Genomic DNA, 13,704 nt, shown 5'->3' with positions numbered 1-13,704 from the left:
ACGGAGAGTCTCCAGACTGATCTGCGAGTGAAATCTTGAAAGCTTGCGAGATCAGGATGGTCTCACGAGGCTACATTTACCCTTTATTTGAGTAGGTAAATGAGATGATTTGCCAATGGAATTAGTATTTTTACAATTAAAATAAGATATTTGGGTAAAATGCACTTGAAATAAGACAATGCAATTGGGTTTTCCTATTTTAAATGTAAATTGTCTTGTTCCATAGGCAAAATGTGTCTTTTTAACCTTCTCAATTCAAGAACAAGTGCACTTATTTTAAGAAATAATGACTTATCTAGATTTAGATTTTTTTCCAGTGTAGAGATGTAGGTGGATGAAAGACTCTTTGACATCCTGTAATCTAAAGAAGAGAGTTGTAAGATGTAGTCCTAGATGCCAGGTACTTTAACACTGTTTCCAGCCGTTTGAGAAGAGTGAAAGGCCCAAAGCATCACAGATCCTTCACCATAACGTCAGTATTTAGCATTCGAGTTTGTGGACGCCCATATATGTCATTGTTTGATAACTGTTTCAAACATAACAATGACAAAAATGTTATTTACTGATATTTTGTGCATTTAAACAAGGTGGAAAAAAGGAGTCTTACAAACAGTGAAAAGTAATACATGTACAACAGACTAACTATGAATAAAATAAAAAAGAACTGGATTTTTTTATTTTATTTATATTTTTGTTTTTATGTTTATTTTTTTTAACTTTTACCCAATATACTACAACATCCAACTGCCATGCACATGGGCATTGACAGTTTAACAATAGCTCTCATGAATTTCAAAGGTGAAGTCCTCTGGAAATCTTAAATAATTGTTGTTGATTGCATATGTGTCTAATTGTTCTCATTGATTTTGCTTGTAAAGCAAGGAAAATTATGTAGGAGTGAGGTGTTACTATATTTTGGCAAAAATTGCCGTTTCCAGGCTCAGTGATCACAGCAAAAATTATTGTTTTTATTGTTTTTACTGATTAATGCTAAATTCATTTAAATCACAGCCAACGTATTAGTTTTAGGGATAGATAATGATCCATTGATTATTTCTTGCTGACCGGACTTGTTCTTTAAAATCTTCCACCAAGAAATTTGTCAGATTTTAACATTCTGATAAAGTCATAAAGGAAGCCTTAAGATCTATTGCTTTTCTTAGCTTTTCCAGCCTGATAGATATGGTGGCCTGATCTTTACCAGTCCCAGAGCAGTGGAGGCTGCAAAGAAGTGCTTAGAGGCTGAAGACAAAATAGAAGGTAAGCGTTTCCCCTAAAATAAGCAAACATTGACAGATATTTGTTTTGCATTTCCCTTTTGAAAAGGGAAAATTTACATTATGATTGTTAAAATATGTGTTTTTCATCCAGAATGGAACAAATCCATGAAAGCCAAATGGAACATGAAATCCATCTATGTGGTTGGAAAGGCAACTGCAGCTTTGGGTGAGTTGTTTCCTGAAGGGGCTTACTGTATAGTGCACCTTATAAACTAATTGTAATTGTGTCTGTGTTATGTGCACCTGGTGCCTGCAGACATTTGTGAAGTGGTTTAATCACAACCAGCAAGGTGCTAGGCACAAGTGACAGTTTGCTGTGACAGAAGCTCAGCTTGGTCTTCAGATAGCAAGCAGGTGCAAAAAGCTTCCCCTTGTTTGCTTGCCCTTATTTTTTTAATTGAAAAGAAACTTCTCCATTGTCTATTTTTAAAGGCTGAATTTACTTTTTTGACGAGTGTTTTTGTTTTTCAATTTGTAAAGTAGATAATTTTATGCCTGTTTGTTTGTAATTTGATCTTTCCTCCTCTATACTGTGTGGCTGTTAGTCTAAGGCACTAGATTTTTGCTCAGCTAAACATGTAGCTTAACTACAAATACTCATTATATTCTCACAGTGATGCACAGTAACAATGTTTTACTTTTCCACATTGTGACATATTACAGCATCAAACTGTATGTTGTGAGGATTATTGGTAAAATGATAATCATAATCCACTTTGTGATTAGAAGTTATATAAGGTATAAAATTCTCCAAAAATTCATTTAATGTTTTTGTTTTATTGGGAAAATATCTTTCAAAGATGTTCTCTTAAATTATGAATAAACTCTCCATTTATTTTATATTTCTTTATAATATTCTTAACAAAATGTTCTGAAAATCTTTTGATGTGAACCTGATAAAAGTTTTTCCAGACTGTTTTAGTTTTTTTTATAATTCTATGCCTATAAAAGACCCCTTTCTTTTTTCTTTTTTTCTTTTTTTACCAGAATCTAAGAATGTTCAAATCTTTTTTGTCGTATTTATTTTTCAACAAGCCTTGTAAAGTTATTCAAATTCTATATTTAAAAAGAACAAAATAAAATTTGTTTTGTTGCATCTTTATTATTTTAGTTTGAAGCAGATTGTCTCAAACATAGAAAGTGTTAAAAGCTGGTATAAGAACTTAAAAAAACAAAACAAACAGAACAGTCTGTGACTGACAGTCAAACAATGTTATCGCTCTATTATCATTTCCCTTCGAAGGTTATTAAATAAAAACTTAACATAGAGTAGATGATTTACTGGAGGAATATTTGTCTCAGGTCTTTGTTTGATTTTGTGTTTTCTTAATCTTTCTTTCACAAGCTCTTCATCGGTTCTAGATTTTGAAAAAGATTTTGCTTGTAAAATATAGGAAGCATTTTCTCCATTTTATCCTAGAAAAAAGAATAACAGTTTTTTCTGTAAAGTATAACAAAAATCTGTATTTAGGTCTGCAAAAAAAACAACAGCTGTAAATAATTTTAGTTACTGAGCAAATGCTGTTGGTTTCGGTGAACAGGTTTAAATTTCCTTTTAATTTCTTCTCTGAATTTCTCAGTAGTATTAGAGTCACTGTCACACTCTTTTTTTATTCTGTGCTTTTTTTCCCCTTATTATCTACCTCTGAAAGAGCCGATTACCATTTACAACTGTATAGATCAGTTGTTAAAGGTGTCGTGGAAGATTTTCTCAAATTTTTTAAGATTCTTCTCTCCATTAAAAAAAAAAAAAAATGAGCGTGCGAGAGCATGCACAAGCCCATTACTCCTAGTGCACGCTATGTTTGAAAGTTGCTGTTCTCATAACTCATACGTCCACTCTAACCCCTAAATCCCTCAATCACTATATAGCGTGAGGACTATATAGTAGATTTCATAGCGAACTCAGTTAACTTACTGTTAGGACAGATGATCACTGCTTTTTGCTCCGTTGGTCACGTAACTCCTCCTCCGCTGCATGGTGCCTTTGTTATTATTTGCTGCTGTCAGGCAGCAACAGCCAATGGTGACAGCGGGCCAGACAGAAAATCCCATAATGCTTTGCGAAGAGGGCTCTCTGGGCAAAGCATTCTGGGATATATCTGCCGCTTCTGAGGCCTTTCTTTTGTTGTCATACACTTCGTTAACACTTTTTCTCTTTCGAGCCTCGGCCATTTTCAAAGAACCGCTTTGAGAAAGGTGAGCTTCAATGATTGTCTGAATCCGTAGCTCACCACAGATTATACGCCTGAAAGTGCGCATGCGCAGAAACAAAAGCTAAAGGGACAGGCATATAGGATAGCCTTATGTAAACATCACCAGAATGATTGACAGTTAGGAGGACCAATTATTTAGATGATCCACCCGAAAATAAAAGATCGTCCCCTATACCTTTAAAACCAGGTTAAAAGTAAGCAGACAGTTTCTCAATTTATTATTTTCTCCTTAGTGCTAATTTAAATTTAATTCAATTTAAAATCTTTTTTAATGAAAGGTATTGTGGTAATCTTTTTCTGCATTTCTCTGTGCAGTTCAGAGTCTGGGTCTGGAGCCCCTGGGGGAGGACACAGGGACAGCTGACGTCTTATCACGTCTCATCATTGAACGTATGATGGATTTACGCTGTTTCTTTTACTCTTAATAGAAATTTTGTCCTCTCCTAATAAGTATCTTGACGTGATTCATCTTTCTGTAGGAGAGGACACTAGTATCCAACCACTTTTTTTCCCCTGTGGCTCAATTAAAAGAGAAGTGTTGCCCACGGCTTTAAGGGAAAACGGTAAGCATCTTCTTTTATTGTTACTAATGATTAAAACTCAAATCCATAAAATACCCGCTGGGGTTCGGCTAATTAATGAGATAATAACTGCACTACCTTTGTCACTGTGGGGATTTATTTCTTTGTTTCCAGGAATTCCCTTAGAGACGCTGACTGTCTATCAAACAGCTGAACATCCAGATCTTGAGAAGAATCTGAGAATCTACTTCACAGAGCAGGTAAAGCCCAAACTGGTCTATTTTTAAGTTGTAACCATGGTTTTATATATAATAATAATAATGTATTTGTCTGCTAACAGGGGACTCCTGCCAGCATAGCTTTCTTCAGTCCATCTGGGGTAAAGTTTTGTCTAGAAGCAATTCGGAGGCTGTCTGGTGAACGGCTCTCTAAAATAAAGGTATTATTTCCTCGCTGCTCAAAAAAAAATTTAGTTTTTGCTTTTTTTCTCTCTCTTTGTAAAGAGGGTCACACCAGCAAACGTTATCCCCATTCTTATATTTTTAATTCTTTCTTTTTTTTTTTAAAGCTATTCAAACCTATAAAACCCTTTTACATGCTGACACATTACAGCCACAATGTATTTTTTTTATGTAAAATGATCTAATATGATGATAAAGCAACACAAAGTATTGCAGGACTGGGAAGTAAATTTTTTATCCTAATTAGAATCTAAAATGTTTTGTATTCAATTCTATTTAAAGCTGTAATAGAGGATTATTGCAAATTTTTGAAAAGGCCCGCCCTTTCCACTTAAAAAAAAAATGCACATGCAGAACCCTATACCCACCTATACCCACCACTAAAAGGGGACGCCTATTAAAAGAATTAGAACATCCTCCTTTATCCCTTTAATTTAGTAGAATAGAAGGCATTAGAGTGGTTTAGAATTGATCTGATGATCTAACAGAGTCCGCCTGAATATAATGTAACTCCACTGAAGAAATGTTTTTCTTTACTGGTTGACAAGTGCAATAAAATGGTGCAATATTATGTACAGTGAAATGCCAGATTGTTCATTTCTACCTCAACATCTTAATCCATGCTGCTTCTACACTTGTCTTTGTTATTAGCTGTTTTATTTTCAGATCCCAACTCCATATTACTTACTTCACTAAAATTACTTTTTTATTAGCTCTATTATATTTATAATCATCCACACTATTTATTACCTAACCTACATACAAAACTCACTGTACCTGGTAGCCAAGCAATGACATTTGTTTTCAAATTCACTATATGGCTTTGTACAGTGAAAATAAAACTAATTCTAATGTGAACAAGTATAGTTTTTTCTTGAATTTTAAAACCTTAAAAGTATAGTTTTTCTTGAATTTTAAAACCTTAAAAGTATAGTTTTTTTTTGCTCTGAAAGAAATATTGTCTTTTTTTTTTATTCCCAGCATTCATTCTCAGAAGCTCTCCATAGAGTATCAAATCATTTCCTTAAAAACAAATCTTTTCTTCTCTAGATATAAAGCAAAATTTTCATTTTTTTTTTTTTTTTTTTTGTAAAACTTAAAAATGTTTCATCTTCTTGTGCTACATTTTGTTGCTTGTCTCATAAATTAAGATTTTCCAACTGTTTTAATTGTTTCATCAATAGCACCGCTGAGGTGGCAACCAGTAAACCTTCCCCAGATGCTGTGTTCAGGAAGCTGAATTTTCTGCACAGATCTTTCTTTTCTGGAGCCGCTCCTTTTTAGCTTTAAACCACAGCTCTGTTTGCTACCATCCATGAATACATTTTTTTTCTTTTGAATATTTAATGCATGAGTTCTTTCTCAATCTAAACTCAAACTTAGCTCAATCTGAGACCCATTGAATAATACATGGGTTTAGGGCTGCAACTAATGATTATTTTGCAAATCGATTAACGTTGATTATTTTTTCGATTAATAGGTTAATAATAATTAACCTATTCTAGGTTTGGATAGCCAAAGGTTCCTTAAAGATTTTTTACAAAATCTTTAAGGAACCGATAAAAGGTTTAAAATGAAGCAGAGGTACTTTTTCCCCCATTTAATTTCAGGTTAAAAGGTTTCAGCTTTAGGAGTTCTGCATAGAGCATAATGACAGACGAAAATTTATTTTTTGGTCTTAAATGAATTTTTTTTTTATATTGTTTTACAATTTTTATATAATTCCTGCTCTAAGTGGGTAAGCCAAAGGGATATATTACAGTCTTATACTCCAGTTAACGATTAATTGATTACTAAATTAGTTGACGATTATTTCAGTAATTGATCAATCACGATTAATACGCTTAATTTTTTTAGACCAACATGGATTATAAATGTATTATTTAAGACTGACTCTGTTACTTTGTGTTCAGTTCGCAGCCATCGGGCCGACAACGCAAGATGCTCTGTCAGCAGAGGGTCTGTGTGTGAGCTGCACAGCTGAGAAGCCGACGGCCGAGCATTTGGCAGCAGCCATAGCCGGGGTTCTACAGTGACATCAACAACGCATCGAGATTTAAATCTGCCTAATCTCTTTGATTCTACAATATGTGTGTTATATGGAATATTTTGCTGCTCATGTCACGAATCCCAAGTCCAAACAGACCAAGATCTATGTGATTAAGCTCAAGGAACTGTATTTAATGTCAAACCTTTCAGGGAGTAGAAAATCATTTTTGACAATAAAGGTCGGTCTGTGTGATTAAAGATCCTAAGGTGTGCTGTTTCTGTTTAAAAACAGGTGACTGCAAATGTTTTTTTACTTCCTTTATTGCTCACATGTAGGCGAGGTTTTCCCCTAGACCACATGTTAGTGACTGTTTATCTTAACAATTGGAGCATGAATAACATCCATGGACAACAATCAAATTTATTAGCTGTGTTATCTGAGGTAAAGTTTACTATTCACACACCTCTGATGAAAGTGGGTGTGGAGAAACTCAGGATTTTCTTATAAAGCAATGCTTCTCTGTCTTTGAAATACTCAGTTTCTCTGCACAGCTCACCGAGGTAACCAACAACACGATGCTGACCGTAATCCAGCTGATATTTTTAGTTTTTCTGACAAACTCAATCCGTGCTGAGAAGCTTTTCCATAACCGGGATCATTCTGATGTGCAGATTCCTACATCTCACCAGGCTCCTGTCATAAAAGACGAATATGAAGCAGAGGTACCTTTTTCCCCCTTTTAATTTCCAGGTTTTACTGCCAATTTAAGTAGAAAAAACTATAGTTAGTAAATTTTGTGAAAGTTGTAAAAGAAAAAATGTTGGTCTAGCAGCAAAGAAAATATATGTATTATATTCATATGTAATATGAACAAATGTTTGAGGGGGAAATATGTTGCAACATGCAAAAGAAAAAAAAGTTTGATGCAATGTAAAAAATGAAATAAACTGTCCTAAATCTTTCTGGATTTAATTCAACATTTGCTGGTATGCTTATGTTAGTTAATTAGTTAAAGCTGAGCATGTTGACTGGTGCATTTCTTTGTACCTGGAACCGAACTTTCAATTTCCATTTGGAAAAATAGCAAAATATATCTTCAAAAGTCAGAATCCAGACAGAAAAAGTAGAAAGCCCCAGATCTGTTTTACAACATGGCTACTGTATATAAAGTGTAAATAAATAAGGATTTAATTAATTTTTAGTTCCACGTCAGACATCTTTTAATTAGGGCTGGATGATTCATTGATAAAAACGTATTTTCTTTTTATGAAGAGTTAATCTTTGGAAACTTTGGATTTCTTTTTTTTCCAGCAATATGCTCCGTAGCTCAGAGTGACATTAGCGCAACCCTTTTTGTTCATAGATGTCTTCTCATAACTGATCAACTAGGTCACTATGTGATGCCAATAACATTTAGCATGTTATAGTATTGTTTGCTGTTCGAAATTGTTCATATGATGTTATGATGTGTGAATTTCGGGCAGTGAAACATAATCTTTCACTGTTTCAATTTTGTTGCCCTTTAAATTGAGGTTAGGATTGGATTAAAAGCTAGTTTCGAAAGCAATGCATGTCAGGTAATTTTTTATTAACTTATGGGAGACAAAAAAATGCATTTATGGTTGATTTTCCTTTGTGCTCATATGTTACCCTTTTGGAAAGGCGTCCTGTTCAGACATCTCTCCCCATGACTGCTGGAGATATGCACCATTATGTCTACATGAAAGATTATGAATAATTTTAGAAAATCTATTTTTAAAACTAATTATTTTCTGTTGGAGAATCCTAATCCCCCTCATGGTATTTATGCCATTATTTCCTTGTGGATATCCTTTTAGTTATTTCTCTCTAGATATGGATTTATCCAACCAGCTCACCAGGAGGAGATCCAGGTGCATGAGTCTATCCAAGAGGATTTCTTGGACGACCTTCAAGCCACAATCCTGGAGGGAGCCTCTGTACTTCATTCACGGGACGGGCCTAAAACCAGTCATGGAGAAGTGCATAAAAGCGGAACTGAGAATCAAGTGTTTGTTTCAGCACTAAAAGAGTTTCAGATGGTATCTGGGCTTCCTGTTACAGGAGTGTTTGATGATGCTACCAAGGACGCAATGAATAAACCAAGGTGTGGGGTCCCTGATAAGGAGATGGACCTAAACCCCAATGATGCAGCTGAGAGCATTGAGGACTTAGAATTAGAAATCAATGAAAGTTTTAATGAGACTGAAAGTAACAGCACTGACATCAGCAGCATCGGCAGCTCCTCAAACTCCACTGAAGATGACATATTACAGTTTAATGATACTGAGAGCCTCCTGCTGACTACTTTAAATGATACACACATTAATAACAGTGAGAATGGTCCAACTGGAAACAGCACTTGGAACTTAAACCAAAGCCAACAAATGAAGGACAAAAAGCGCCAACTTGCATTTCTCATGTCAAAAAGAAGGCAAAAAAGGGATGTGACGGCAGCTGGGTACATGGCGTTTTCTAAGGATGTTCTGAGGTGGCGTTTAATTGGAGAAGGCTACAGCAGCCAGCTGACCATCGAGGAGCAGAGGTACATCCTCAGGCTGGCCTTCAGAATGTGGAGTGAAGTGTCTCCACTGGAATTTGTAGAAGACACTTGGTCCCCATTGGAGGAAGTTGATATAAAGCTGGGCTTTGGCACAGGTGAGCATTAGTCAGTATGCCATAAACCAACTCTGCAATAATATTAACTTGGTTTTAGTTGTGTCTCTGTAATATTAAGGCAGTTGACTAACATTTTCTTATGTATTTAATTTGTGGATCATAAATGGTGGTCTAAAAATGGCCTTTATGAAACAGGTAAAAGAACAGCATGTGCATAGTTTGCCAGCAAGCTACGCAGGAGAAGGTAATCTGAAATCACAGAGCAAAATATCAAAAGATTAAGGGCAGGAATACTTCTGCAGGGCAACATATAATGCCCTGGGATATACTGAAAATCTGTAGAACAATATGATATTACAATGTGCACGTTTAGTGGAAATTGAGAAATTAAATCTTGTTTCAGACAAGTAGGAGTAAGGATTCCACCTAACAAGGCATTTTCTTTTTTTACTAGTCGAGAATGTTGGATAAACAGAGAAATCTTAATTTAGAGAAATGTGTCATTATTCAAATTAAACATTTATGATCCCAGTTTACTCCTAAGAATATGTATAACTAAAATCTTTTTATGCATTCAAAGTTCTGCATTGCTCTAAAATATTTAATTATTTTTTTATTATTATTATTATTATTTTTTTCATTTCTCACCTTTTTCATCCATGCAGGAAGACATTTGGGATGCAATCAAAGGTTTGATGGCACTGGTCAGGAGTTTGCCCATGCCTGGTTCCTAGGAGATATCCATTTCGATGATGATGAACATTTCACTGGTCCCAGTTCTCACTCTGGTATCAGCCTCCTTAAAGTAAGCAACTATGCTCCATATAATAAATCACAGGAAATTCTTTAGGAGAAGTTGATTTACCGTTCATATGTTGTTTTTTAGGTAGCAGTTCATGAGATTGGTCATGTTTTGGGGCTTCCCCATATCTACAGGCCTGGATCCATAATGCAGCCCAGTTATCTACCTCATGAGTCCAGCTTTGAGATGGACTGGATGGACAGGAAAGCTATTCAGCATCTATATGGTGCACTAATCGATTCACTCTTTTGATATACACGTAACTAATATATCCCAAGAAATTCAGCTTGAGAAAGAAATGAAACTATGAGAGATAATTCCTTCTTATTTCTCCTCATGGTTGACCCCAGGTGGCTGTAAAGGTCGGTTCAGCACTGTCTTTGACTGGATCAGAAAAGAGAAGAGGCCTAATGGAGCAGTAATTATTCGCTTCAACACATACTTCATGAGAGATGGCTGGTACTGGCTGTATGAGAACAGAAACAACAGAACACGTTACGGGGACCCAGTCCCAATGCAGACTGGCTGGCATGGGATTCCTAGTGATGGAGTAGATGCATACGTCCACGTGTGGTCCAGAACAAGAGATTCTGTTTATTTCTTCAAAGGTAGAGATATATTTTTCTTTTCAACTGTTTCCTTAAAGGTAACATTTCTGAAGAGTATTTTTTATTTTTTTTTTTAAAGGTTTTCAGTTTTGGAGATATGATGATGAGAACGACCGGGTATTTAGACAGGACCCTGAAGGTCACCAGTATCCGAGGTTAATCTCTGAGGGATTCCCAGGAATTCCCTGTCCCATTGACACAGCCTTTTATGACCGGAGGGACTCCCGCATCTACTTTTTCAGAAGAACTCAAGTAAGTAATAAATGCTTTGAATCTTTCTGTGTGGGTCTGAATAAAAATGCATGTTGCAGAAAAATAGCACAAAAACATATTAAATTAAGGCAGGCATAGAAAGTTGGACTTCAAACTAAAGTCAGTATTTTAAAATCAAGGAACATGCAAAAACTGAGGTCTGGCAGTAGCTCTGTGAAGGAAGCCCAAGTTGCATTAGCTGCACCAACACATCAGCTCTTATCCTTTCTTTTTAAACTAACCCATTGTTTCATTATGGGCTTCAGGTAGGACAAGTTAAGTGGCCCATCGGGAAGAGTCAAGGTCATTAGTTTGAGCAGGAACCAAGTTCTATTGCAGAATGAACTCAGAAAAGGCCTGTCAGTATAGCTGTGCCTTTAAAACGTTCAAGCTGCACTGACTTTTCATAAAAAAGCAACCCACAATTGAAGGAAACCAGTAAATGGCATCACCTCCCAAATCATGGAGAATTGGAAAGTTCCTACTAAATCTCAAGCTGCTTGTGTTTTCTGCTGTTGTGCCTTAGAGCCATAAGACTAATATGAAAATAAAATGAAATATGAACACAGATAAAGCCCAGTATTTCAGACTGTAGCTAATGTCCTTTTTAGGAAATTCCTGAGGGAGAGTAATCCCAGGACAACCTAGGACCGCCAGGGGTCATCCTCTATATTTGCAGGCAAAAGATGAGGTCTCCTCGTCCCTTAGCTAAAGCCAGACTGCACAGGGCAGACACTGCTTAATATCCGACTTGCTGGAAAGGGATGACAATCTCAAATTAAGAAGGAATTGCTTCTCCATTCAACCCACAACAACAGACAACTAAGAGCAAGCTCTCTGCATCTCTCTTTCTCTGATTGTAGCTTAATGGTGTGTATACAGGAGAAATGTGAAAAACTGAATGATATTTAATTTAATATAAAATAACATGAATTAATTAAAGTGCACAACGCTGCCTCTCCATGTTACCTTTTGACCTTGGACCATTGAGCATCAGTCTGTGAGATTTCAGGTCGTGTCTTGGTTCAGGAAGGAATCAACACAAAGAATGGGACAGTTTCATTCAAACTCTTGAAGTCAAGACTGTAGACATCCCTGTTGTTGCTTGTTATTCTTTCCACTAAGTTTTCAGGATATAGCTCTGTGAAAACAGACAGCTTATTTTGCCACGACCTAATATAGCTTATCCATCTTGTTTTTAAAGATCCCATATTATTATAAATAAATAAATAAAAAAAAATATATATATATATATACATGAACAAAGAGCCCCTAAGATCATATTTTTGCAATTTGTGCAGAAAACTTCCTCTCAGATTGGCAGATGGCCTTTACCAAATTTCTCCTTACTCATTCCTCCTCTGGGGGAGCTGGGTCAGCTTTACACGCCCCATCCTCCCAAAGTCTGTACCCCGACAACCCGCAACCATGACAACCAGTTGGAGTTTGTAAAGATAGCCTAGGAGGGTGGAATAATATATTAGAAGAAGGCTGGAGCGTAATCAATGGGCTGCTATGGACCACTCTGGACTGATTATTTCCCCTTCTGACATCATCAAGGGAATTCTTTTTCAAACAGAGTAATTTGCGCACACAGCTAAGAGGAGGCGAAAAGAGATGATAGAGGTGAAATCATTGTTTTCATTTGTGAAGCTAATACACAGGCTTCAGGGCACATATGAATGTTATAAAATGTTTATAATGTGAATTTTGCATAATACGGGACCTTTAAATCAACATTTTCTTAACCAAATTTAATCAACATAACTTGCTGCAAATGTCAAAGTATCGGGAAGGAAACACAATTATAACTTCCCATGATCTAATCTCTTAAAGCTTTAAAAAAGCAAAACCAGTTACACAGTAAATTACATCTTGTGAAGAGCTCAGTGTTCTGTGAGAATGTATCTATGCTGACAGTCTTACATTTACTCTGCGACTCTTAATTAGTTAGATCTCAGTTTAAAAGATTCATTAACTCTCCGTTTGAACAGGTCTATGCATTCAGCGTGGAAACAAACAGCCTGGCAAGAGGCTTCCCCAAACACATCCGAGATGTTTTCCCTCCAGTGGAGAGCAGGGACCATCCAGATGGCAGCATCGATGCTGCCTACTTCTCCTACTCCCACAATGCCCTCTTTCTACTCAAGGGCACTCGCTTCTGGCGAGTGGTGGGCAGTCGCGATCGCTGGCGCCGGCCTTTTCTGCCACGGAACGGCTTGATGCCACACAAGGAGGTGGATCAGCAGTGGTTTGACATCTGCGACGTTCATCCCACCGCTCTGAAACTAAGCCGCTGATGCTGATGGGGGCGGCAGCAGAGATGAAACACTTCTACTCATGTTTACAGATGGATTCTGCAGATCTACCTTCTAGGGATGTTATTTTCTGTGTGTCTTTGTGTGTGTGTGTGTGTGATGGTGGCATTTTAATCTTTCTAAAAGACAAAAACAACTCTGTTGGCTTGTTTTTACACAAGTGCTAGAAGTTTATGAAAAAGCTACTATTTATTTCTCTTTTATTCCTATACAGAGGAGTGAGAGCCTGGAGGGTTTTCATGTTTGCACAAATGGGTTCACAAAAGATGCTTTTAATTCTGGATTAATGTTAATAAATGTGGGAAATATTGGATTTCACTTGAAGTGATTTGTACTCTGATCCAATCAAAGCTGCTGTTCCCATTATGAGCCTCATTTTCAAAAGAAATTAAAGTTAAAACATTTATTCATTACATAAGACAAATATATTTTTTAGTAGGAAAACCGAAGAAGCAAGAAAGCATGAAGTAAACATTTGGTTGTTAATTAGTAATTTCCCTTAGGCAAGTAAACATCTTGTTTAATACTCCCAGTTTTTGTCAGGAGGATTTTTACTATTTCTTTCTATATAGAAGGATTTCTGCAAAATCCTTTTTGTTGTTGTTGTTGATTTAGGAGA

General features: G+C 36.2%; 2 protein-coding genes across 2 annotated transcripts in view; both read left to right on the top strand.

The window, feature by feature from the left end:
* uros (uroporphyrinogen III synthase) overlaps nucleotides 1-6,719 on the top strand; it is a 9,233-nt gene extending 2,514 nt beyond the window's left edge. Inside the window, exons 4-10 of the mRNA XM_015375893.1 lie at nucleotides 1,164-1,260; nucleotides 1,372-1,446; nucleotides 3,812-3,886; nucleotides 3,976-4,059; nucleotides 4,192-4,277; nucleotides 4,358-4,456; nucleotides 6,392-6,719. Coding sequence (XP_015231379.1) covers nucleotides 1,164-1,260; nucleotides 1,372-1,446; nucleotides 3,812-3,886; nucleotides 3,976-4,059; nucleotides 4,192-4,277; nucleotides 4,358-4,456; nucleotides 6,392-6,514 — 639 coding nt within the window. The 3' untranslated portion in view covers nucleotides 6,515-6,719. The remainder of the gene's footprint in view (nucleotides 1-1,163; nucleotides 1,261-1,371; nucleotides 1,447-3,811; nucleotides 3,887-3,975; nucleotides 4,060-4,191; nucleotides 4,278-4,357; nucleotides 4,457-6,391) is intronic.
* A 303-nt stretch (nucleotides 6,720-7,022) lies between these two features.
* mmp21 (matrix metallopeptidase 21) lies at nucleotides 7,023-13,340 on the top strand. Its single transcript, XM_015375899.1, has 7 exons — nucleotides 7,023-7,163; nucleotides 8,307-9,144; nucleotides 9,771-9,910; nucleotides 9,992-10,133; nucleotides 10,258-10,515; nucleotides 10,595-10,767; nucleotides 12,762-13,340. Exons 1-7 carry the CDS (start codon nucleotides 7,044-7,046, stop codon nucleotides 13,065-13,067), a joined length of 1,977 nt encoding a protein of 658 aa, XP_015231385.1. The 5' UTR covers nucleotides 7,023-7,043; the 3' UTR covers nucleotides 13,068-13,340.
* Nucleotides 13,341-13,704: the final 364 nt, after the last annotated feature.

Source organism: Cyprinodon variegatus, unplaced genomic scaffold (assembly GCF_000732505.1).
Source record: "Cyprinodon variegatus isolate N-32 unplaced genomic scaffold, C_variegatus-1.0 Scaffold127, whole genome shotgun sequence".
NCBI lineage: Eukaryota > Metazoa > Chordata > Actinopteri > Cyprinodontiformes > Cyprinodontidae > Cyprinodon > Cyprinodon variegatus.
The sequence above is the reverse complement of the archived record's forward strand: the minus strand, read 5'-3'. Positions and strand labels throughout refer to the sequence as shown.

Excerpts from the sequence above, each read along its gene's own strand:
- mmp21 (XM_015375899.1), top strand. The coding sequence starts at position 7,044 with ATGCTGACCGTAATCCAGCTGATATTTTTAGTTTTTCTGACAAACTCA. Across the intron at positions 10,134-10,257 it reads AGCTATTCAGCATCTATATG|GTGGCTGTAAAGGTCGGTTC; the intron begins GTGCACTAATCG and ends GGTTGACCCCAG. Across the intron at positions 10,516-10,594 it reads TTCTGTTTATTTCTTCAAAG|GTTTTCAGTTTTGGAGATAT; the intron begins GTAGAGATATAT and ends TTTTTTTTAAAG.